Source organism: Lytechinus variegatus, chromosome 5, assembly GCF_018143015.1.
Source record: "Lytechinus variegatus isolate NC3 chromosome 5, Lvar_3.0, whole genome shotgun sequence".
Lineage (NCBI taxonomy): Eukaryota > Metazoa > Echinodermata > Echinoidea > Temnopleuroida > Toxopneustidae > Lytechinus > Lytechinus variegatus.
In genome coordinates this window covers 24,955,409-24,981,532 of record NC_054744.1, presented here as the reverse complement: position 1 = coordinate 24,981,532, position 26,124 = coordinate 24,955,409, and the positions used below count along the sequence as shown (strand labels likewise).

At 37.1% G+C, this 26,124-nt stretch overlaps 2 protein-coding genes across 2 annotated transcripts; one reads left to right on the top strand and one right to left on the bottom strand.

The window, feature by feature from the left end:
• Positions 1–4,598: 4,598 nt before the first annotated feature.
• LOC121414837 (peroxisomal membrane protein 11B-like) lies at positions 4,599–11,433 on the top strand. The gene is made up of 4 exons (XM_041607893.1): positions 4,599–4,673; positions 7,729–7,825; positions 9,561–9,676; positions 10,751–11,433. Exons 2-4 carry the CDS (start codon positions 7,755–7,757, stop codon positions 11,359–11,361), a joined length of 798 nt encoding a protein of 265 aa, XP_041463827.1. The 5' UTR covers positions 4,599–4,673; positions 7,729–7,754; the 3' UTR covers positions 11,362–11,433.
• Positions 11,434–18,336: 6,903 nt separating this feature from the next.
• Positions 18,337–24,398, bottom strand: LOC121415796 (39S ribosomal protein L54, mitochondrial-like). The gene is made up of 2 exons (XM_041609127.1): positions 24,211–24,398; positions 18,337–19,368 (listed from the first exon to the last, which is right to left on the bottom strand). The coding sequence occupies exons 1-2, from the start codon at positions 24,350–24,352 to the stop codon at positions 19,079–19,081; spliced, it is 432 nt and encodes a 143-aa protein (XP_041465061.1). The 5' UTR covers positions 24,353–24,398; the 3' UTR covers positions 18,337–19,078.
• Positions 24,399–26,124: the final 1,726 nt, after the last annotated feature.

Sequence of the window (26,124 nt, the reverse complement as noted above, 5' to 3'; positions counted from 1 at the left end):
GATAAATAGGACTAAAGCATGGTGTAGAGTATGGATTTAGCCCATGCTATATCCTTTGATCATTATACAGGTCCTCTCCATACACATAAGCCACAATTGCAACAGACTGAAAGGATAAACTATACAACTTTGAGAAAAGTAATCCATCGCTGATTAAAAGATATGCAAAACCGGACTGGGTTCAGCACTTTGACTGATTGGAAAATCGACTCCCATATACTACCGATCCTATGATATCGTCTCGAGGGGGCTCAAATTTACAGGCCCACCGATAGTTTGATCATCCAAGTTAAACAAGATGACGATTCCCTTATGAGCGATCGTTATTTGGGATCGACTATCGGGATTATGTCTCAGCGCGATGGATCTTAACTCTAAATATCTTCACCTTCGAAAAAACAAATGCGTTTATTGCTGATTAAAGTGAATAGAAAAAATCTTGTTTTTTCTCACCTGCGATTGACAAAAAATCATCCAGAGTGTCTTGCCGGATATTTCTTTTGCAGATACGGATAATATTGAGAGTGTCTCTTGACGACTGACTCGGCCAACATGTTACTTTCCAATGAACATGATGATATTCATGATTCAAGCGTTTGATTATTCAGTACAACCCCTGTCATTCCCGAGTAGGCCTACACGTGCTAATGGGCTGCTAGTCTCCATCGTACAGTTTGGTTATCGATCGCAAACCAAGCGAATCGATGTGTGAACGAAATGAAAAATAACTATCCCATTCACGTGCAAATTATGACCATGAAAATTTATTTTTTGAGCAGCTTCTGCATACAACAACACAGGCGTCGAAAAAAACACCAGAACGATATACATCACATGCATCTTAACAAACAAGAAACACATTGATTGAAAGTTCATTTACCTCAGTGTATATATAATTCACTTGTCTGAATGAATTTCACAGCCAAGTCCAAGGACATTACATATTGAACGAGCGAAATCGAAGATGATTCGAAGAGAAGTCCTGCATGAATGATGCATCCATAAAAAAGATATTTTCATGCGAACGAATTGATTTCTCAAATCTATTTTTACTCCTTATCCGAACATTAATTTTCACAAGTGCATTTTCCCGTGAAGTTCATGGCCAATGTGTTTGTTCCAATGCCATTGATTTCCATCAGATATACGATAAAAAGGCGAATGTATAGCTCCCAGTATAGGCCTATAGATTGGCGACGGGAAGCGTACTAATTTAAGGGGCGCAGGGGCGTATCCATCTTTCGAAAGCTATAAAGCCAATATAGAGAGTCGAAAAAAAAATTCATCTGCATTCTCCCCTTTCCTTGAACTGCCGCTAAAAGCTGACCTTTTTTATTATTTAATTATCTGAGGAGGTAGTCCAAGATAATGATTCGCATTTTAAGTCCAATTTAGCTTTATTCTTATACAAAAAAAATCTTCAGGATATTTTTGAGGGGGACTGCCCTCCTATCTGAATTACCTCCCCCTCATCTCCCCCCCTCCTCCGTTTACATGTCTAGCAATGTGGATTTGTTTTTAATCTGAATAGTCCATCATATTCTTGACATTGATCCCTCCCTCCTCCCCCCCTCCCTCTCTCTCTCTCTCTCTCTCTCTCCCTTTCGTTCTCCATCCTCTCTTAAAATTCTATCTAAAAACTCAACAAGCAAATTGATGTAGTTACCATACGAAAACATATTGAAGCTATTTTTTCGGCAATATTTCGTGAAAAGGGTAATTTCATTCATGCCGTCGTGAATATGCAATAGATGGACTGCATTTATTACCCCCCCCCCCCCACTTCCTCTTATGTAATTTCGTAAAAAATAATATTTTCATGCATTTGCGTATATCATGTTTCCCTTGAAACAGAGTGAGCTTCAGCAATGATCATCATACACAGTAAATCAGTATTTAATCCTACTTGTTTACATTCTTGGAGGATCAAATTTTGATAATCATAATTTCATGTAATAAAATACAAAGGAATATATCATTGTTTTTATTTACGGCTAGTACACATACTGCTACTTATAAAAAGTAAATTACTGATATGTTGGTAAATGTTATGAAATTTGAAAATGCTGTACAAATATCAATTAATTGGTGTTCTATATCTGCTTACTATCTACCAAACTTACGCAATTCACTTGCAGAAGTCCCCTGACAACTTAAAAAAACAAAACGAGAGAAGATGCAGTAAAACGCTGTTTAATTTTATACAACTTGACAGTATAGTTGTTTAACAATGTGTTTACCAGTAACTGTTTAACATCTATGCTTAATCTGCATATTACATATGAAGAATTAAATGATGCCGTTTAAGCTCTAGCTTTAAACCTTGTTTAAACTTTTAAACCAGTACTGTAAATGTAAAGTTAAACATGGTTGTATAAATTGAAACAGTGTGTGTGCCTATGAACACGGACAGGTAAAAAGAAAGATGGCGCTGTTTACTTTCGTTTGGTATACGCATAGATCAAGCTGCCGCCCCCTCCAACTACCAAGGTTTACCAAAACAAAAGGGGGAAAGAGACGAAAAGGAAAGGGGGAACGAGAGAAGAAAGTGAAGGAAATGGATAAGAGGAGGAGGAAAATTGAATGAAACAGTTGGAAGGAGAGGAATTAATAAAAATAGAAAAAAAAGCAAGTCGTAAAATAAAGCTAACAATATCTCTCGCGCTTCGCGCTCAAAATTCCCTTGAGTGAGATCTGTTCGCAAGGGTATCAAAGGGGTTAAAATATTTTGTTTTTATGTCAATATGCGCACTTTTTCTATTCGCGATTTCCAAGTTTGCATTATAATTTTGCTTCAGCAAGATGCACATCATTAAGATTACAAAATAGTACTGAATATCAAAACATTTTCAACTCGATACGTAATATAATTAGTCATGAATTTGGGCATGCAATCATTGCAATGTCCCATTTTCAGGTCAAAAGGCCCATCCATATCTATATTTTCATCGCTTTGTATTAGCTAAAGTTGTTTAATACACTCCATTTTTATGATTACAAGAGGTGCCTCGATTTATGGTTTAAATCGCACAAACAAAAATCATCTCGCCAAACAGTGGTCAACTTGTTACATTTCGGGTCAGTATATCGAAAATTTTAGCTCGCGCTTCAAGTTCGCACTAACAACGAATGTTTCTTGAAATACATACCGTAGGCCCCCTATGTTCTTTATTAAAAACGTGCTTCAATCAGAATCTTTAGCCCGAACTTCGCGCTCGCATCAGATTAGTGCTATACGCATTCTGTTCGGGTCTAGAAAAAGTACTTAGTAACTTTATAGAAATCGAAGGTCGGAATAACAAAATTTAAGCTCGCACTCCCATTATTTAATTCGTGAGATATAAACCTCACTGCAAATAGTCATAAAATTGTACGGGGTTTTCCAACTATTTTTTTCCCTTTACATATTTTACCTGTATGTTTTACTTGTCTAAATAGATGCAAATAAAAAAAAGGTCACTATTTGGGTCAGTATATTGAAAATGTCAGCTCGCGCTTCGCGCTCGTATTGATTGTTAAATTATTTTGGCATCTTGATCATGTTTGAAAAATGCTCAATAGTGGAGGTTTAATTGATTTTCAGGTCTTTATACATTAAATATCCAATAATTTTGATTTTGCGCTCGCAAAATTAATGTAGACTTAATAGGATACATTATCGTGTTTGTAAGATTAATGTAACAGGACTACCCCCCCCCCCCTAAAAAAAATCAGCTTTTAATTAGCATATCCGATCTCTAGGAGATGCTGGTGAAATATATGATTTTCCACCAAACAAGTAAATTGAGCCCCCCCCAAAAAAAAAAGTAATAATTATACACACATTCCCTTTGATATCTAGCTGATATTACGTTGTATTTTATTTGCCCATGCAGTCACACGATGAAAATATTCAGTAACAATGTATAAAGTTTATCCTAACCGCTTAACGTTTCGAGTGGCGGCAGCACGATTTATTTTATATTATTTTTTAAGCAGGAAGGGGACAAAGGATCTACAGGGGAAATTCCATCCCACGCCCCCCCCCCCCCCCCCTCTCTCTCCGGTGTAGCAAATAGCGTAATGATGATGATGACGATACTCGTCATATGATTCATCATATTTAAATATGATGTTCGATCTTAAACTATTGGGGGTGATAACACTACGTCAGGCCCCTGCCCCCCCCCCCCCGATCGACACCCATGTACGACCCTGACCCTGACCCGCCCCCCCCCTTCCCCATCGAATCCCCATCACCATGATTATCATATATTGTTATTATATTGTTGATGATGATGTGGATGATGATGATGATGATGATGACGATAATGATAATAATGATGATTACTCGTGAACCGTTGGAGGTGATAACATGTCAGGCCACTCCCCCCCCCCCCCTTCCCCCCGATCGACACCTATGTGAGACCCTGACCCCCTAATCGAATCCCCCTTTTCTTTTCTTGTTTTAAATATATAATCGACCCCCTTCCTCCCTCCTCCGCCCCTGCCTTTTCTTGTTCATGCATTACCATTAGCTCAGGAGGCCATCCAGGGGCGCGGTCGTATGATGCGCAGAGATATCGGGAGAGGCGAGGAGGAGTTTAGCAGAGTTTAGTTTCGCCCGCGGACAGTTTTTTAGCCGGGGTCTTGTTGTGTAGTGCTGGTTTAAAACATTAAAATTTGGTTTGTTGGTAAGTACAGTTCACCGCCGAGTGTATTGTATTTCTAATCTGGATTTAAATTGTAATAAGTTCCCCAGTTTGCGAGTTAAGTCCCGGTACCTCTTCTTGTTAAATCAAACCTCGTCCTCGCAGTCGCACAACCAAATACTGGACGTTACCGGTACACATGAATAATGATGCCGGCGATTTCATTTAAGTGCAATATGGATACATAATCACGGAATCGTGATTTCCATAGTATTTGTTTACATTATCATGATTATCGACGAATCGCACACGCAGCTGATAATAATTGTACCAAATTTTATCTTTTCACACACGCCAAATATTATACCTAGGATGTAATATTAGTGCACTTAGCAGGCCAAAGCCAAGGCACTCATTCAGTGAAGAAGATTATGATATTATTTATAACCTAATCCAGAGAGCTCCGGGCCGGCCCGCTTTGGCTTTGCGGGAAGGGGGGGCACTCAGACAGTAGGCCCCTATATAAATTAATGCATAGATCTAGTGGGTATGTCACTATGTGCCATGGCATGGAGGGGACCCCCATTTTTACACTCAAATTTCCGTTCCAGGGCATAGCATTTTTATCATATTTTAAGAAAAAGAACTAAGAAAGCTGCTCCGAAGGCGAAGCATAGCAATAGTAGACCAAAAGCTTCGGTCTCTGTTATGTTGGTTGTTCAGCTGAAATCCGTTGGCTTCTCTGACCAAATACAGAGACCGAAGTTCTAGCGCGATCTGTACAGGGGACTCAATGACAATGGCCATATGTTTATATACTTAAGATCGGATAAAACAGGGAAGTGAATTTGAGACAGCCGAGGTAAGACACTGTTTTTGTTCCTTTTAACTTGATTTTTCTCCGATTTTTGTCAATTAATGCCAAGAGGGAATATTAATTTGCATTTTGGTTGCGTTAATCTTCAAAATTTTTATTCATTAGAGACAAAAATTGAAGATCCCCGACGGGGGGATTTTGCATTGCAAGTCCCCTAATGGTGGCTGCACGATAGCGAGCCGTCTGTGTACGAGAAGAAATTTTTTTTTAAATGTTTAAAAAACTCCTCGAAACAGACGGCTGCCAGCTGTCTCAGCAATAAGCATTTTCTTCTATTGAGAGAAAAGAGGAAATCCGCTCCAAAGCTTCGCATATTTTTTGTTACGCCGTTCTTGTCGCATTGATACGCCACAATGAGCTGCAATTTTGGTGAAAAGCGGCCGCTGAGCGTTGCCTGACCATCGCCTCTGCGCGAACATACCCGGTGCCCGTGCCGCTGGGCTAGCTGCATACACTTATGCCTGTTTTATAGGGATGCACACGCAAGCGACCCATTACAAGGACCCCCGTTTCCACAAACGTTTGTTTTGTAGCCTGTTCCGACAACCCTCTTTTTTACCATAAGGCCCCCGGTTTTTGTCTCGCCCGCGGCACACACCTACCATTTTTGGAGGAAACCCCCCCCACCCGGTCTCGATTCAAGTCGTCTGCGTATAATAGGAAATTGTACAAAGACTCATCAGGTTGCACCTCGTGTACCTCGGGCGAACTATCCGAACCCTCGGGGGGCAAATACTCGCTCTTAAAAACCAGTGACAAATTGTGGCACTTTAATTTCTGGTAACAAAGGCATTTCATGACCAAAACATACATTCAGCTCACTCTACAGTGACTAAACTTACTAGTTATCAGACACACTCACTCCTAGCCCTTTCTTGTAAACGTCTCAAAATCGGTGATTTAAAGCTAAATGAAAGTAGTTGCAGAAAAACACTGGTTTCATGAGAAAGTTTGTAAAACCAAGGTTAAGTAATTACTATATTATCCTGGATCTAGATCTGGTACAGTTACATAAACTGAACTTTGTGAAATCATAAAATCTACGCTTAAAAAATGATCATACTGAAGATCGCCAACACAGATAGACACACATGGGACAGTGTATTATTGCTGGAATAAAAACCTGACGGAAGTGCCTAAATCCGCGCTTATTTTGTTTATTTCTCAGCAATTACAAAATTTCTTCCAGAATGCTTTGGCACATATTTTTTATTCATACAAACAGACACTTGGGTGGTTATTATAGTGGATTCTGTAAAAAGTCATTTTGAGATCATTACCACAACTGGAATTTATCTTGAAAGGGGAATGAAACCTTTGAAACAAATAGGCTTGTGTAGAAACAGAAAAATCAAAGAGTGAGAATAAAGAAAGTTTGAGAAAAATCGGACAAATAATGAAAAAAGTTATGAGCATTTGAATATTGCAATCAGTAATGCTATGGAGATCCTATTGGCAATGCGACAAGGATGTGTGATGTCACTGATGAACAACTTTCCCTTTGGTGGACTATAAAATACCCTCAAAACGTCTCTTTGCTTTTTCTTATGATGATACAAAATTACAAACTCTTTATCCATGATGTATTCTTAAAAAATATGTATTACATGCCCTCATGTAGAAAGAACACATGATCTATGGATAGATGTGATAAAAGAGGTAATTCAATTAAAATTATACTAAAGTAATGGGGAGAGTTGTTCACAAGTGACATCACACATCTTTGTCGCATTGCCAATTTGCTATCTCCATAGCATTAGTGATCGCAATATTCAAATGCTGATAACTTTCTCATTATTTGTCCGATTTTTCTCAAACTTTCGTTGATATGTTTCTTTGATTTTTCTGTTGCCACACAAGCTATCTTATTCCAATGGTTTTATTCTCCTTTAATGCCGGTTTGCAGTACCCCACACGTATTAATTCACTGTCGAATCCAAAATGGCAAACGCAAATTAAGTGCGCAATTCGTGTTCGCCATATACATGAACTATATGTGAATGATGTTTGATAGAAAATTTACAACAACAAAAAAAGAGGTGGGATGTAGGGGTGGTATACCAGCAAAATTCCACTTGTTTATAGGTGAAGCATTGCAGCCAATATTGCGCTCAATACGATTCATGCAATATTAGCCCAACATGAAACTCATTTCATGCACATTCCATTTTGAATTAACCATCCAGTGTATGTATTAAAGGAAGATATTGTTCTTTGCAGGTTTATATTATCACTCCTAGACAGATATGGAGGCATCATTAGCAGCCAATATCATCAGTTTTCTTGGCAAAACAGGTGGAAGAGACAAACTGTACAGGTAAACCATTTTGATGAGTAAATAAAATTATCGTACTTCTTCAAATAATTTTGGCTGCAATGCCTTGGTCTTCATTTCCCCCTCGTATAAATGTACTTTACCCATGTAGACTTTCAATCAAGCATACACAAAAAGCAATGAGAATGTATAAGATGGAAAAAGAGAGTATTGTTCCTGCATCTTTGAAAGGAAAATGACTTAGTTGATCATTTTGCCCCATGATTATTATGTGGACTCTTGTTGTGTGCACTTTAATACACCATTATCATAATTATTTAAGCAGTGCTTCACAAGAGTCCATATCAAGTAAATTATATAGTAATCATGGGGCAAAATGATCAACTAAATCACATTCCCTCCATGAAGAAGCAGGAACAATACTTGTACATTCTCATAGCTTTATCATGTGTATGCTTGATTGAAAGTCTACGGGCACTCTAATGAACTTAGCTGAGCTGTAATTTAAGTGATCACTGTAGATAATCTTGTTCCCTAATTGTATTTGCAAAACACTTGATTCTGGTCAAGGTTCATGAATGCAGATAGTGCTAAAAAATCTATTTATGATATATCTTCTTGTTTCCATTTTAAGTGTGATAATACCAGAAATTTGTTTACTTTATTTGTACTCTGATATCTGTTAATATTCTATTATATCCTCATCAGCATAATCATTTTCTCTGTGACTGGAAGCCTGATATAATGCAGTCAATATCCTATGTGATGGGAACGATTGGTCATTCTCTTGATTTGTCACAATTTCTGTGCCATCAAAAATGGCCATGATCGCCACAATTGCCTTGAACTTCTAAGTCTGATCTGGGCGCTGTAACACAAAGGTTAGCGATTAATCGCTGCTAAATGAAATGACCAATCAAGATCCTCGTTGCATGCGCATTTTGCTAAGTAGATTGACTACGAACCAATCAGAATTGTTCTTTGAATTGAAATTAGCAATCAATCACTAACCTTTGTGTTACGGGACCCTGGTATCTGTTTCATAAAGAATTTGAACTAACAAATTATGTAAATTTTCGTGACGAATCTGTGATCATTCATCAGCCAATCAATTTATGAAATGGTTTCAAGATCTGATAATTCAGTCATTCACAATGCCTGCTTTGATAGCTTGTTGTATGCATATTGTCCAACATGTACCATAGCATGGCCTTGGAGGTAATGTCAAACTTTTAAAGTATATACATTCTTTTTTAATACTCCTTTTTTTCTTTCCTTTTCTTTATTTTCTTTTTAATCATGGACCTTTTGGGGGATTAAGTGGGTTTATTTTCATTTGGTCTATCATCAGCTCGTCCACTATCCGCATGGTCTAATTGCCAATTCGTCCACCCACCATTTCGTCTAATAACCAGTTGGTCCAATAGCCATTTTGACCATATACCATTTGGTCTAATTCGACTAAGTGTTAATTAGGGTAAAATGAATGAAAATAAAATGAATATTAGACCAACTGGTTATGAGACAAAATGATCAAAGACGAACTGATGATTAGACGAATTGATGATTGGACCAAATAGTTGTTAGACAAAATCTTGATGGACAGAATGGCATTAGACTAAATGAAGGTAGACCATGTTGCGAGTGGATGAGTTGGCAGTAGACCAATTGGCAATTTACCATTAACCATTACCATGTCCCTTCAAGCCTCTTTTCTCCAGTCATTCAAAATACCAATAGCTTGTTAAACTTAAACCTCTTTTTCTCACCCCTTTAGGACTTGTCAGTATGGAAGCAGATTTGTGTGGTGGTGTGTACAGGAAAGCAAACGTGATCCAGAATTGGTGAAGAAGCTGAAGGGTTTAGACTCCCATCTGAGCACCAGTAGGAAATGTAAGCATCCTGGTCATACATGTACCTTGAATATTAAAATTGTCCATATTTTTAGTACTGAAGTATTATTATTTGTAAATCCTGTTCATGTAGAAACAAGGAAGTTTTGTATAGGAGCCTACGTAATATTCGTCGGAGCTTGGTCATTTTAGGGATACGGTCTGGTAATTAACCGGGGAGGGGGGGCCACTCACATACATTGGTGGTACGGGGACATGCCGCATTGATGGCCCCCTTTCTCAGACCTAATTTTCAGTTCTCTAGATACTATGGATGACAAAGCTCCGTTCAGAAGCCACCCCGCCCCACTCTCAAAGGCCCCCCCCCCCCCCCCCGATACAAAACATTTCAGTTCCCAGCCCTGCCAAAATATCCACGGTGAGCAGCGCCGCATGCGAGAGCGGCATGTACGGTTTCTCAACTCCCTCCAAAAGAAGCCGCTAGCAGCTCCATGCATACACGGCTAGCCCCCACATACATGCATGGCATGTGTGCACCATACAACGATCCCGTTCCGTAGACCATTTTTCAGACTGCCCATCAAATATGTAGTTCCCAAGACCCCATATTTTACCCTTTTTAATAGTCAGTTCCTTAGACCCCATTTCAGAGTTTTGTGAGCGACACCCCATCAAAATATAATTCGAGTACCCACCCCCCCCCCCCCACCCCGGTATTGAAAAGGCAATTGATGTAGACCAAAAATACACATTTTTAATGCATCGCCATTAAAATCAATCTGTGTAGATAATAATTACTTTTATTACTACTTATTCCAGCCAGAATCCAAGATGGCCACTCAAAGAAACCAAGACAATTTATCTCATGATGTTGTCACAATTAAGAGTCTTAATTTGCAGTTGCAGTTAAAAGAAACTTCTTAAATTCTCTGTGCAATTAGTTTCTGTTCTCGTATGATTTATTAATAGTCAAAGAGATATTTGGGTAAATTATTTAGTATTTGGGGCTAATTTGACAGATGACAGTCTGCTTTCTTGTGACATTTTTCGATTATTAGTGCACTATGAAATGTCAAAATTTAATTGGATTATTCTTGTTTCTGATTTTATGCAGTACTCAGAATTGGAAAAAGTGTTGAGTTTCTACGGGCAGCACAGAAATCCATCCATCGGTCAGACCCCTTTCTCCAGTTCACTATCACCTTAGCCAATATCAACAAGGCCTCCTATCTACTAATTGACCACCTCTTGTGGATGCATCGGATAGGTCTAGTCAAAGTCAATAGTACGTACTACGGTCATCTATCAAGTCGATTCTGGTTGGCCACTCTGCTGCTCAGCCTAAGCACAGACCTATATGCCATACTTGGTGTCCTTGGTACTCTCCTTCAGACTGATACAACAAAGGTGTCTTTGGACTCTGAGAAAGCCGTGAAGCAGTATTCCAATGGCTCTGCCTCAGGGGCAATTCCCAGTCACGAGACCAATGGCCACAGAAACCACACGATGCATAGGACCTCACTAAAGCAGGTTTTGATGACACTATTCCGGTATCACCTAGGACTCATTTTGGACACTCTCAAGAACTTAGCAGACTTGTTCCTGCCATTATCCTATCTCGGTCATATCAATATATCATCAGGATTACAAGGTCTCCTTGGTTTAATAAGTTCTATAATTGGAGTGTTAACTGTATGGGATACCAAATATCGATTGGCAATATGAACACATCTCACAGTATGCTGGGCTCGACACAAGATTTGTGTATCTGTAGTAAAGTTATTCCAACCTGTATAAGAGCTCTATTTGAATGATCAAACTTCTTAATCTTCAGGGTCTAACCTTGAAATTGAAGTCATATTCAATATCACATGAGAACTTTCATGTCTAATCCTGCATTTATGTGCTTGTGATGTATATCTTTCCCACCCATTTTTGTCTCGCCCAACCAGAGGTGAAGGTGAGACTTGGGGATCCAAATGCCGTCCGTCACAAACCTAATGACACATAACTCCTCAACCTTTCAACCAAACTTGGATGGTAGATGGACCTGCAGTCCTGCATGTTATGCTGCAGTTGGAGGTCACATGATAAGGTCAAAGATCATTTTCAGGTCAACGTTATAGTTTTCATGCAAGACTCTTGTGACACCTAACTCCGCAACCGTAAGTCGCATTTCAACCAAACTTGGATGGTAGATGTACTTGGGCGACCTGCATGTTATGCTGCAGTCGGACGTCACATGGTAAGGTCGAAGGTCATTTTCAGGTCAACATTAAAGTTTATGCGCAAGGCTCTTGTGACAAGTGTTATTCCATCCCAGTCATTTCACAATGAAGTTTCAATATAATTCTCTTGCATGCCCTCGCAATTCACGATATTTCTGGTTATGTTCATAAGTGGGCGAGACACAAAATCGCTTTTGCCTTCTTATTCTCTTGTCTCTATATGAAAATAGTGACAATGATCTTGTGAGAATATAACTTAGGGGTTTTCTAAAGGTGATAGAGTTAAATGTGCACATGTAAATTGGGTAGTGTTGAAAGCAGAACTTTTGACTTTAAGATAACACCTACAAGTAGAATTTCAGGTACACTGTACATGTAGGAAGCCTTCAGGGTACTCTGTAAATCCAAGTGAAAAAAAGAATCCATGTACAAAAGTCACAATTTTATCAACAATGGGAATGCAGGTATAAAGTCCATATAGCTAGCAAAAGGTATTGTGGTTTTATTGTACGTTATCGATGCAAGAGGATAAACATGAAAGGGTTTATTTTTATTTGGTCCAATGCCAATTCATCCAATTGCCAACTCGTCTATTATCATTTAGTCTACCATCAGTTCTTCCAATATCCATAATCCACATGTTCTAATTGCCTTTTCATCCAGTCACCATTTCGTCTAATAACCAGTTGGTCCAATATCCATTTAGTCCATATACCATTTGGTCTGATTGTTAATTGGGCAAAATGAATGAAAATAAAAACGAATATTAGGCCAACTGGTTATGAGAAAAAAATGGTCATAGACGAAGTGATGATTGTACCAAATGGTTATTTCACGAAGTACTGTCTATCATCTTCTTGTTTGAGTGCTTCTTCAAGGTTCTGAAGAATAACACAGTAATATTCATGTTTAGCTTAGCTGCAGAGTCAGCAAATCATGTATTTACTTTTATACACAAAGGTCAAGTATGGACCTTACCAAATGCTTCAGGAGAATTCCAGGCATTTGTTATCTCGGAGGGTTGACATACAGGATTGAACTCTTTTTTTTTCTGTAGGTACCAATATAATCACTAAAATCTTGATATAATCCAGTTGGCCCTGCATATGAACCTGACCGCAGAATCAGGGCATTAAAGGGGTACTCCAGGCTGAAAATATATCTATAAAATAAATGGAGTAAACTTCACCAAGCAAAATGATGAAAAGTTCAACAAAAAATCTGATAACAAAAAAGGAAGTTATTGAATTTTAAAGTTTAGCAATATTTTCTGGAAACAATTACATGCATGTTATCATGAATATTCTTCCCCACTTCTTTCTCTTTATGTTACATGAAACAATAGTTATTTCAGAGTTTCATACATGTGTATAGGATGTGCCTCCCATAGTAAAATAAGTTGCAGCAAATGGTATCTAATGCATTAAATCAGTTGTCAATTTTTTTTTTTTTTAGGACAAAGTTCATACAAAAATAATTACATGTACATGTAAAAAAAAATCCAAAAGAACAAGTGGAGATATGACATCATTAGTTTGCTCATTGAATATTCATGAAGACATGCGTAGAACTGTTTCACCAAATAATGAAGGTCTTGAAATGTCAGAAGTACTTTGTTATTCCTTGTCCTATTTTGTTAAAATTTTCAGTGTTTTGTTTGTCTAATTTTTCTTTATATTTTCAAATCATATGTATTCTCAGCCTGGAGTACCCCTTGAAAGATATTTGCATTACTATTAAATGTGACGGAACACTATTTGAATTTTAAATGTTATGATCTTATGTAGTTCACTCACTTCCTCCAACAACTCATTAAAGATACCTGAAGACAAGTTGTGAAATCATTCCGTACATGTATATGTTTTAGTCAGGGTTGTAACAATTTCCAATAAAATTAGATTGTTAAATAATGAGTTTTTGTATGTTTATCGACAATTATTTAATTCGATGCTATTATCATTTTTGGTACTGGAAGTTTTTCATTCAAATTGTTAGGAATGCTGTAAAGAATATTTTCTTCAAAAAAATGCCTTCTAGGTGCTTTATTCAATGAAATGGAGCAAAAAGTATGATTTCATGAATAAATTAGAGTAATTCAATTGATTGATATAAAATAAAACATGAATTTAGTGCAATTTGATATGCAACCGCATAGATCATGCCATTCTCTACTTTTGTGCAAATTTTCATTGTACACATACAATCCACAACCAAGATCGAAGGGGGTGCCAAAAAAGCTTCCCCCCCCCCCCCCCCCCGAATATAAGTTTGCAATACCCAATGTAGCCCAGGAAAGTTAGGGTTAAAAAAAAAAATCTTATTTTGTAACCTGCCTCACACTCAGCATTATATACATGTATTCTTTGAAATACTTCGTACAAAATATCTATATTTTCATTAAAATTTGTATTGCCGTATATGTGTAACGGCATGAATCACTTGTATATTCTTGTTTTATGTAGTTTATTTCTTATATCATTTTTATACACTTGATTATTAATCTATTAATCTAATTTTGCAGCCCTTCAAGAAAATATCTTACTATATGTAACTTGATTATGTTAGAAAGCATTATTTTACATTTAATTTGAATTAATTTACAGTAAAGGCTGGCCTGAAATTTGTCAATCTTACTCAATATAACATACTTGTATGCAAGGAATTCATATCAAACCAAGTGTTGATTGGTTATTAACAATTATTTAATTTGATGTATAACCTGAAAGTGAAAATATGATTGTGCATGTAATGCCTTATTTGTATATTTTTTTTGTAATTTGCAATTGCAATTTGATTCATTGTTTATATAATACAGTATATGGTACTTGTTTATGGTGGTTTACATTTCATAGCATTTTATTCAGTACTTTATAAGGGATGATGCAATCATCAAAAATCATGGAGTGAGAATTAATCTCTAATTGGCATTGTTTGTGATTTGTATAATTTTGCACTTTTGATGTGCTTTTTGAATATTCCATTTCAAGTAATGATTTTGTGATAACATTATGACATCTACATTAAAAATGAAATGAAGTAAATGTTTACTTTTTCTTATTTCATCCTCTTGTTACACCAACGGATTCAGTTCCTGTTCACTTTCATGTGGTTTTATTTTTCAAAGAATACAGTTAACTCTACATAAGTAGACCTTTCTTAAGGTGAATAATCTCCACATTAAAATAAACTTTCCAGACTTAACCCTATCTAGGCCGGGTATTTTGGGAGTTCATATGGGAGGGGGGGGGGCCTCCCGGCCCACCCCCTATAAGATCTTGGCCGTCAACCGCGCCGAAAATTGGCACGCAGGTTGCCTGGGACATAATCTACAAGATTCTATATTAATTTATTTCATGCGAATCGCTATTAAGTGATTATGCTAATTTGTGCGTAATTAGTATGAGAAATCATACTTTTTCCTCTAACCCCTAAATAAAGCTCCAAATGTACTAATTTTTGGTATAGAAACTCTTTGTGGTGTTCTTAGCAAGTATACATGAAAAAAATTGCGATATCGAATCATTTTCTTATGTATTTCTTTGTTTTTTACCTTTTATTTTTCATTGTTTTTTCAATGAAATTTGTTGGGGACTCTTCTGTGTTCATAAAAAGCATAAAATAAATACATCTAGACCAGCAAAACTAAAAATAATCATACATTTATGAATTTGGGTTGAAAACACAATTTGCATTGACTTTGTACACGAAATCACGTTTTTGAGATTTTCAGTCTGACATGCACTTACATACATGTAATGTTGCGTAATTTCCGAACCTCGTACCCGGTGACGCAAAGTTGGTCTTGAAAGTAAAGTCAGTGAGCGGCGCGGTAAAAAAAAACGAAAATAATGCGCGATTCGTTGAGGGGGGCCTCCGAGGCCACCCCCCCCCCCCCCCCCCCCGGCCTAGATAGGGTTAATTATGCCAAACTTGTTATTCATCATCTAAAATCAAATTTCTACTAAATGCACAGATTTTTATGTTCCCAAGATTATTCATTTGAGGCAGAGTTACCTGTAAATCATTTCAAAGAGAGTAAAGAAGGTTCAATCTTAATAGTTTATGGAGGCATTTGGTAAATTAGTTTTCTGGTAACACCGCTAAAAGGCATTAATGTAAAACATTTCCAGTATGACATACATTGTTGGGTGTAGGTGCGTTTGTTTTACTTGGGTACTCTGGGAGCTGAAAATAATTATATCTACATAGATTAAAATTCACTGAGCAAAATGCTGGAAATTTCATCAAAATCTGATAGAGTTATTGAATTTTAAAGTTAGTGATATCTTGTGAAAACAGTTATAAACATATCGTCATGAATGTTTATTAGGTGGGCTGATAAATTGATGTCATACTTCATATTTTCATACATGTGTGTATGATATGTCTCCCTTATAATGAAGTAAGTTGCAGCAATAAATAGCTAATGCATTTAAATCAGTTGTCAAATCCAATACTTTTCATTCTTGGACAAAATTTAAATAAAGCTGATTTCATCTAATAAAATACAAAGGAACAAGTGGCGATATCGCGATATGACATCAGTTTGCTCACTGAATATTCATGAAGGCATGCAAAGAACTATTTAACCAAAATAATGCATATCTTGAAAATGTCAACTTTATTATCCTTTGTCCAATTTGATGACATTTTCAGTGCTGTCTGATTTTTCTTTATCTGTTATTTTCAGCCTGGAGTACCCCTTTAATATAAACCACACTTATTGCAGTGTTTTGGCTACAATCCCATAAAAAATCTACAAAATATGTGTAAAAATAAGGAGGCAAATTCATGAACCACTCTCACATTGAAAGGCATACATCTGTCTACAAAAAAAAGTTCGGCTTTTATGTGGATTACAGTGTACATGGTATATTACAAAGGGTTTAATCTGCTACATTTGAGGGATACATTTATGCCTTCATTATCATATTACATATTCTTTGACTCTGGCAACAATACAATATCCAAATGGTCTTCATTATCACAAGTTCACAACGGTTATTCATTCGACTTGTGCCATCACGTTGGGTCGGGCAATCGCATATATAAAGGGCCCCCTAACTTCCCGAAACGTTGGGTACAATTTACCAAACCATTCAATAAGTTTGCTATAATTAAAAGAAAATCAAGTAAACTGGACCAGATGCTGCCGAGCCCTGTTCTGGAATGGTTAGGTTTCATGATTGCCTGACCCAACACGACAACCCGATGTGATGACACAAGCTGATTCATTCAGAGAAAAATTTGCATGGAAACATGTGGTTGGATCAGAGTCAAATTTCCATTCAGACCAGTAATGTATGCCCGCAAGAATTAAAAAATCTGTTGCATTATTTCCTCTTTATTTGTTTACTATACTTTTACATATAAGTAGGCGAAATATTCACAACCACAAAGAAAATAACATGGCTCACCAGAACATATACAGTACATGTAAATCTCAAATTTATTGCAAGAATACACCGACAATCTTCCATTTGCACTCACTGATCATTCCATACAAAAAACTAGAAAAGCTGGAAGGTTTTTACCTGCTTTTGATGCTGGAATATTTCTTCTTTGATGTACAGTGTACTTGTGTAAGAAACTGCTTGTATATTAGATGTAATTGTTTTCTAGCTGAGCCCCTTTATTCCATGTAATGCTGCTTTGTTCTGATTATGATTGTTATTGTTTTGTTCTGTTTTTTTTTTTTTTTTTTGATTTTGATTATATTTTGATATTTATGTAATCATTTTATCGATCAATAAAAACTTAATGGAAAAAAAAACAGGGCCATGGGAAGTTCAGTATATAACTTAAAAAACTTCTTGAAATGCAAGAACAGAAGGTGAACTCATCACTCATGTCACATCTAAGTACAAGTTACTCTATTCATATTCAAGGTAAATGTATTTGTCATACAATGATAAAACCCTTTTGAAATGCATACACTGACATGTGGGAAAAGTGGTGCCCAGGCTTCAGGGCGAGTGCAGAACTGTCCCCATTCCAAGATTCTATCACCTGTTCCCGAAAGAAGCATAGAAATCATGCCCCTTTTCAACGACTGAACCCCAAAATTTTTGGTTGTTCATGAGACTAATCTTTCAACAAGTTTTTAATTTCTTCTTAACCCAATAAAAAAACATTTGCCTTCACTTTCTTCCCCTCCCCCACCACCTTGAACATTAATGCCTGTTTTCCTGGGGGCTGGGGCACATGTCTCCATAGTCCAGGTTGGATGTTGATGCATGGAAGCTCGCTTTCCCAAAGCTTACATACAGGGGGCCTCTTGGCCACCAATCCCTAACCAAGTGCAAGAAAGATACATGTAGGGCATTGGGACTTGGTTAGGGATTGGGAGTCAGGAGGCCCACTATACATGTATTTTGCTTTGGGAAAGAGACCTTCTATAAATCAACATTAAATTTGGACTAATGCCTCCCCACGCATGCCCCCTTAAACACGTCAAAGGATAATATTTTCAAAAAAAACATGGTCAACATAGTTGTAAATGCTGAACAAAATGTACATCTCAAGTGCAACCACAACCAACAAAAAGAGGCATTCAGGATTGACATTCTGTCTTTTCAATGACTTTTCAAAAGCATTAAGTTTGTCACTTCATAATCATACTTTTAAACATTTGATAGAATCAACACTTTCTGAAAGTGAAAGTTTCATGCCATCATCACTTGTATGTATCCTAGGACAGTAATCTGAAAATTTTTCGCTCATCTTATTTCACTTGTCATAGTGATCTGAAATGAGATATGCAATTAGCTTTATAACTTTTTGCACCACTGACTTGTGTGCTTGTCCATTCACACACTAACAAATTGCTGGAAAGTAATATAGAATATAAATAAATTTTCAGAATACCAGAACTGATAATCATGAAATCATTTGACCCTGATTCTTCATCATCTATGCTCGCTGACTACATAAAATTTACAATCAAAATCCTACAGGGGGAGACAAACAAATCCACCTTTATGAGTCAGTCTATGAATCTAAGTTAAGATGAACATTATGTATCCTCCAAAGTTGGAGAGAAGGAGGGTCAAACTTTAGAAGTTTTTGAAAGACCCACTGTGACTGGCCTGGTACTCCACACACCTTTGCAACTTTCCCAATCATTGTCGATGATAAGAGAGCCTTTCGTACATCATGGATCAGTAATTCAGTAACAAAGTCTTGAAACAAAGGGCACAGAAGGTGACAAGGTCCTAGAACTTCTTTCCTTTGGCAAGTCTATTGTTCCTTTTCATATGCATCTTCCTCAACCTCCTCCAATACTGTGGGGTATCTTGATCCAATTCATCCAGAGGCTTGGACTTTCCAGTGTTCAAAGACCACAACCAGTCTGGGTATTCCTCATCTGCTTTCAGTTGGACATCTGTGCCTTCCTTCAAGAAGTTTGAGCCTGCACAATGAGTGGCAAGGTACTTTGGGTCCGTGTTCACTTCAAGGATGTCATACAGACGCTCGGCTTTAGCACCCTTGGCACCTCCTTTGGCTGTGAATTAAAAAGAGAATTTTCATAGTTTGGTGTAAAACTCAGAAATACATGTAAAAGCAATTAATAGGTGTGTTCGATTCCTTTACAAAAGCAAATGTATGCTGTTCAGATCATAGATGAAACCTATGTATGTTCATACACTGTAACGTTTGTGATAGGGTGTGTCATCAGGGGGGGGGAGGAGCTGTGGTACTGAGCAGTAAATGGAATAATGGACTCGGGAATGAAAATATAGAAAAAAAAATTAGTGAGCAGCTTTCATAGGGCAGGAGTTAAGTAATATTGATTTATTTATTGATTTATTTCCTGTTTAAGGATAACTTATGATTATTACATACTGTTATTTTAGGGAACTTGCCTTGTAACAAGCTTTGCTTTTTTTGCATGTTCCCCCCATATCCAAATCTGTTCATTATTATTATATGCTTTATCGTTCAGTAACATCAATTGTGTAATTTGTATGTATGAGTTATATTATATACTTTGTGATATCATGGATATGATATGGAAATAAATGAAATGAAATGAAATGAAATATCATAAGCAAGTAATCACACAATACAGGTACATGTAGCTTGTCAGAAACACAACAAGAAATTAAAATGTTTAAGGTCATCAGGGCAGTTCTAAGCAAAAGTGAACATTTCCCAAAAATTTATATTGGCTCTATTTCAAATTTGGATCAAATTTTTCTATCAAAACGCATATGGAATTTCATAAATACGAAAGGGGAGCATAATTAGCCACAACTTTTTTTTCTTACGCATCTCCTTATAGGAGAATCCGAACCATATAAGAAATTCTATACATGGGACTATATATCTTGTTTTTTTACTTAATTTCAATGTAACAGAAAACTATTGCTTGTTTTGTGAATTTTTCTTTTGGATAATCTGAATATCATTTTACATCAAATCAAACAAAAATCTTAAAATATAAGTTAATTGTATGCTGTCCGTGAGTGGATATTTCTCATGTCACTCCGTAACCGGGTATGGGTTTACGTTTTAAGTCATAATTAATGAAATAATACATCAATTTTAAATGAAATGCAGCATATTAAAGCTAGAACATACATGTAGAATCCAATCAATAAATCAAACTTATGATAGCAATTCAAAATTGAGCAATATGTTTTCTCCTCAAATATGCATGTCCATTTTGCGTCACTCCGTAAGTCCGTAACCATGATTATGAATATTCATATCTCATTAATTCAGTTGATCAAAATAATGAATTATATTATTTTGAAAAGTGTGTTTCACCAACTACTGTCAGGTACCATTTCTTTGCAAATAACTATTCAAATATGGGTGATATCTTTGTTTGAATGCAAAAAAGTTGCTTCTGAATGTCACTCCGTAACCGTGGAACTGCCCATCACACAAATCACATCTATAAGGCTTTTGATACACAACAGGCAGCCATGATTACAACACACTTTTTTTTTGTTCTGTTCTGAAGCTTTACAAATTTTTCGCGATAGTCACTTTTGAGGTAATGCTTTTTCGTAGAAATGCCAGTTTTTGTTGTTGTACAGTTAAATTACGTCATTATCGTTATTAACTATTTAATGTCTCGATATACATGTATATCGAATGTCGTCTGCTACCTGTGATCGTAGCGGTTTAGCTCACATGTGGAGCAGATCGTATAATATCGAAAGCAATATCGATATCACATTCGTAAATTGTTGACGCCCTCTCCGTTCATTGGTAATTTGGGCTGCCATTTTGGGGTGATTCTCGAGACCAAGACAAGAAAACATCAGTAAAGTACCATTTTCAGAGCTGCCAAGTTGTATTTTGCATTTTCAGTATTCTTATCCCCCAAAATCAGTATTTTGACCAAAAATCTGTATTTTTACCGTGTGAGATAAATATGCATACGTAATGGCAAAGTTCGATCACTTCTTACATTTGCGCCCCACACGTAAACAATTGTGTTGAAGACTAAACACTCCACATTGTACTGAACACTAAACTGGTCCCTCTTTGACGCAATGATACACTTCTATCATTTGCAATATTCCTCCTTGAAATTATTGGGTTGTTGAGCTGATTTAGAAGACATTTTGATGATTTCCACGATGAAATCTCAAATCAAACCACAAAACACCACTGGCAGAGTGCACAGATGAAAACGATGAGATGCGACACATGTTCAATCAACGATGTCCCATATATGCACACGTACACACACACACATGTATATCCATTGGAAAGTTGGAGCACAGATTTACTTCAGTCCCACACATAGACAACTGATGCTACAAGCACCGCACACATACAGAAAACATACACACATGGATATATGAAGTCCGTTGCGAGTGACGCTGGCTGGCCGCTATATTGTTTCCGCCCGAAAGCTCCCGGTGGGGTGAACAATACCTTTTCTTCTCTAATTTGCTTTTTTCCCGTATTTTATCATGAAAAAGCGTACTGCCCTATTTTAAATTGATTTCCGTATGAAATACGGGAAAACCGTACTACTTGGCAGCTCTGTGACAGATTTTCATACCTTTCGATCCATTTTTTGTATATATTTAGTTATTTGTTATATATTCAAGACAGTAGTCAGTATTTAGTAAATCCTTAGACTGTAAATTTGATTTAAAAAAGAAAATTGAAGTCTGGACAGTTAGTTGGCGAATTGGAGGAAGTGATAACACATGCGAGCTCACATTAATGAACTACCGTCGGTAAATGGGGATTATAGTGAAATGTCAGAAATTGTTAAGGAAATCCCCAGAAATGATGGTTATTCCTGTCTATTTTACTGAGCCATCCAATATATAATATAAAAATATTTTTGCTGTTTGAACTGCGACCAATCGCATGTGATGTATTGAAGTCGGCCATGAATAATACGTGTGAGGAATTGGATACTGGCCCAAACTCACCAATTTTGAGGATAACTGGAGGATGGGCACCGAGTGAAATATGGGTGTAGAGTAAGAAATTAAGCTATTTTTCTTTCTCATTATATTTTTGGTAAGAGTTCCATATAACTAAAATTGAAAATAAAAACATGCAGACGGTTCAGAATAATATATCTAGCCTAATATAGAACATATAATGGGGAAGTGGAAATACATACCAAAATATGGCTTTATTCCGTCAAATTTTGAGCAGGATCTAATGCGTGTAAATGTCCATAGACATCGGTATATTTAGTCAGTAAAGGGTCTGTGAGTCAAGACTAGCCGAACTATCAGCTAATAATCGTTAAAGTACCCCTTCTGGTTTCAGCGCTTCTCGCTAGCGTAGCAGGAAAGGTCTTGACTGCAGATAAATTGAGGTGAGTTCGAGTCCCAAGCAAGGTAGGCAACAGTAAAAAAGTGATTAAAAAAATCTAAAGTGAACGAACCGGAAGTCTCAACAATCTTTTGTTATTTTTAGTGGGGGGTGCATATGGAACTCTTTCCTATTTTTTTCTGTAATAATTTTTACAATAAATAACTGTTTTATCCCACCTTTGCCTCCAAACGAGTTCACGGTCCCAAAGTTCGGGAAGGTGGACTGTAGACCAAAAGCTTTGGTCTGTGTTATGTTGGTTGTTCAGCTGAACTCCGTTGGCTTCACTCACCAAATACAGAGACCGAAGTTGTAGCGCGATCTGTACAGGGGACTCAATGGCCATATGTTTATGTACTAAGTTCGGATAAAACAGGAGAGTGAAGTTGCATGACAGCCGAGGTAAGTCAGTGTTTTTTGTTCCTTTTAACTTGATTTTTTCCGTTTTTTGGCAATTAATGCCAAGAGGGAATATTAATTTGCATTTTGGTCGTGTTAATTTTCTAAAGTTTGATTCATTAAAGAGAAAAATTGAAGAGCCCCGATAGCCCCCGATACAGGGATTTTGCATTGACAATGTAAGTCCCTAGGCCTAATTAATGGTGGCTGCATGATAGCTAAACAAAATGGCCGATCGAGACCGGTACCGAGGCTGTTGCGCACGCGTATAAGCCCGGGCTCGATCGGCCATTTTGTTATGAATTTTTAAGAAGGGGAGCTACCGCGACAGAACTTCTTCGTTTTTTTGATGTTCCAGTCTGTACCTCGATGTCGGGAAACCGCCACTCGTTAGACCTTAATCCATATAATCGTTGTAAGTGCTTGATTTTTGTTAGAAGTTTATATTCAGAGAATTATTTTGACCATACTTCACGCTTCTCTGTGAGCCATAGACAAATGCACGTACGATTCTGGGCTCCCGACCGCTACGCGGCCGGGAGCCCTCTGGGTTAAATGATAGCGAGCTATCTGTGTACGAAGAAATTTAAAAAATATAAAATAATTTTAAAAATTCTCGAAACAGACGGCTGCCAGCTGTCTAGTGGAGTGTAGTGTAGCAGTAGTGAAGTGGAGCATGCACAAACTTCGCTCGAGCTGTTACATGTAGGCTAAAGTCATTCATTGATCATCTATTTTTTCAAAGATGGATTTCCTAGAGAAATACATTTTTTTTACGTCTCTTATTCTTATTCTTAATATGGGAGGCGGTGACAAGGCTCCATGATTAAGAAGTATATGTTAAAATACTAAAAAAAATATATCATTATGCCTATGGAGTCCTCAAGGGCAAGGGCAGGCTAGTCATCAGTCCGGAGTCCGAGTAGCTCACTCATATCAATTACAACACACACATACATACACGCTATTCGCGTGACCTGCGACAAGTTCATGTACAATCCAGATACAATGCAACACGAAAACGTGATTATTCCTATTCCCTTGCATGCAAACCGTTCGCGAATCGCGCCGGTACAGACGTCGCCACCCGATCGATCCCATGCACAAAATAATAAATCATAACTAGTATTAGATGTCATTCTACCTGCTTTCTTTGCATATCCTACGCATGGAATATACATCGGTGAAATATCTCCAAGTAAGTTCGGAAAACAATTCAGAACTTTATGCTTCAAGCCTCCTTTACCAAAAAAAGAAGCACAGTTTCGACACAGAAATGTGGCCATTTCGTGATGCGGGTCTCGAGTTGAATTACGAATGGTGTTCTCAAAGGAAATACTAGTATTACGGTAAATGGAAATAATTATCGCTCCTGCCTGCGCCTGCCTTCGCCTGGCCAGCACCCCCAGTCACCGACCCTCCTCCCCAAAAGAAAATGTCTTTAGGGCCTTTGCCTTTCCTTGCTGGTCATAATTTCATACAAATTAGTTTTAGTTAATTTGTTTATGGTATAATGTACATATAATTTCTGCACTGGGGTTTGGGAGTACGGGCCTATTTTTTACAGAGATGCTCCGAGCTGAAATAGAGTAAAATTCCCACTGCAAAATGCTGAAAATTTCATCAAAATCCGATAAGATTTGCATTATTCACAAAACAGTTCTATAGGCATGGTAGGCTGATGATATGTCACATCCCTATATTCCCTTTTCTTATGTTATTACATGAAATTATAATTGTTTCATTTTTTCGTAAAAAATAATGTGATGTACTGTCTCGATTTTTATGAAATAAGTTGCAGCAAGAAACAACTATAATTCACTAAATCAGTTACATCAAATTGTTAAAGTTCTTGGTGGAATTGTTTTAATAGGCCTATAAACCTAATTTCATATGATATAATTCAAAAGAACTAGTGGGGATATTACATCATCAGCCCGTGCCCCTAATCATGCACAGAACTGTTTCACCGGAAGAATATAAATCTTTTTAATTCAATAACTTCTTTATTTGTAATCCGATTTTGATCAAATTTCCAGCATTTTGCTTTGTGATTTCACTCTATTATCTTAACATTTTAAAGCACTTTAATTATTCCTGACTTTCAAATAAATATTTTATGGAGACCTACACCATGAAAAGATTTTTGAATGAAATATTCGTCATGTATATAGGGCAGCAGATGCACATCGGAGAACATATTATAGAATATAATGATAGATTCAGATCATCCTCAAATATTCTCAATTAGGTTAGCCTGGCCTTCGTCTGGAAAATACAGCGATATATATTTATATATACATTTTAACAAAAATATAATGTAGCGTTAGAACTTCCTTTTGATGGCATAGGTATCTTTATATTCGTGGTGGGTAAAGTAGGAGTTTATTTTTGTGGGGGAAAAAATCAAGTTGCCTGACATTAGAAGATATTTTGCAAAGTCCGGGTGTGTATAAAGACTGAGCAAGAACACTTTTTTAGTTTAAAAATGTAAAGAAAACATTCAGAGGCGAATACAGGCTGGTATGGGCACATCCGGCCCGCCCCCCCCCCCTTCCCCTCTGTCGGCGGAAGCCAAAAAAATTAGGACCATCAAAAAAATTTGACAAGCAAAAAAAAAAAGTTCATCAATACAAAATTTAGGGGGGGGGGTCGTGGGTCGTCCCCCACCTCAACTTTAGGAGCGGACACGTCCCCCCGCCCGCTTCCGCCGCCAATGCCCCCCCCCCTTGAGAGGCACATCAAATATGTATAGGGGAATATGTAATTCATTCGCAAGAGAGGACCTTTTTTTTTTACTTATCTATTTTATTCATTGTCATTTTTTTCTTGGCTTGCCAAACTTTTGCTGGAACAAAATTACCTCGATTTTTAAGTGAAAACTTTTGTTTTCGGGGGAGTCCGACCAGGAGAACCACTCCTGATTATATAAGAAAAGTGAAACTAAGAATACATCTTAATCACACGCAAGTTTTTAAAAAGGGAATTTAATAGAATAGATAGTCATTTCTAAGGCTTCTATATTTTCAGGCTTTTTGAAATTACCTCCCAGGGAAAT

Bases quoted from the DNA above. Each gene is read 5' to 3' on its own strand.
- LOC121414837 (XM_041607893.1), top strand. From the start codon at position 7,755: ATGGAGGCATCATTAGCAGCCAATATCATCAGTTTTCTTGGCAAAACA. The intron at 7,826-9,560 runs GTAAACCATTTT...TCACCCCTTTAG, and splicing joins GGAAGAGACAAACTGTACAG to GACTTGTCAGTATGGAAGCA. The intron at 9,677-10,750 runs GTAAGCATCCTG...GATTTTATGCAG, and splicing joins TCTGAGCACCAGTAGGAAAT to TACTCAGAATTGGAAAAAGT.
- LOC121415796 (XM_041609127.1), bottom strand. From the start codon at position 24,352: ATGGCCACATTTCTGTGTCGAAACTGTGCTTCTTTTTTTGGTAAAGGA. The intron at 19,369-24,210 runs GTAGAATGACAT...TTTAATTCACAG, and splicing joins AGGATATGCAAAGAAAGCAG to CCAAAGGAGGTGCCAAGGGT.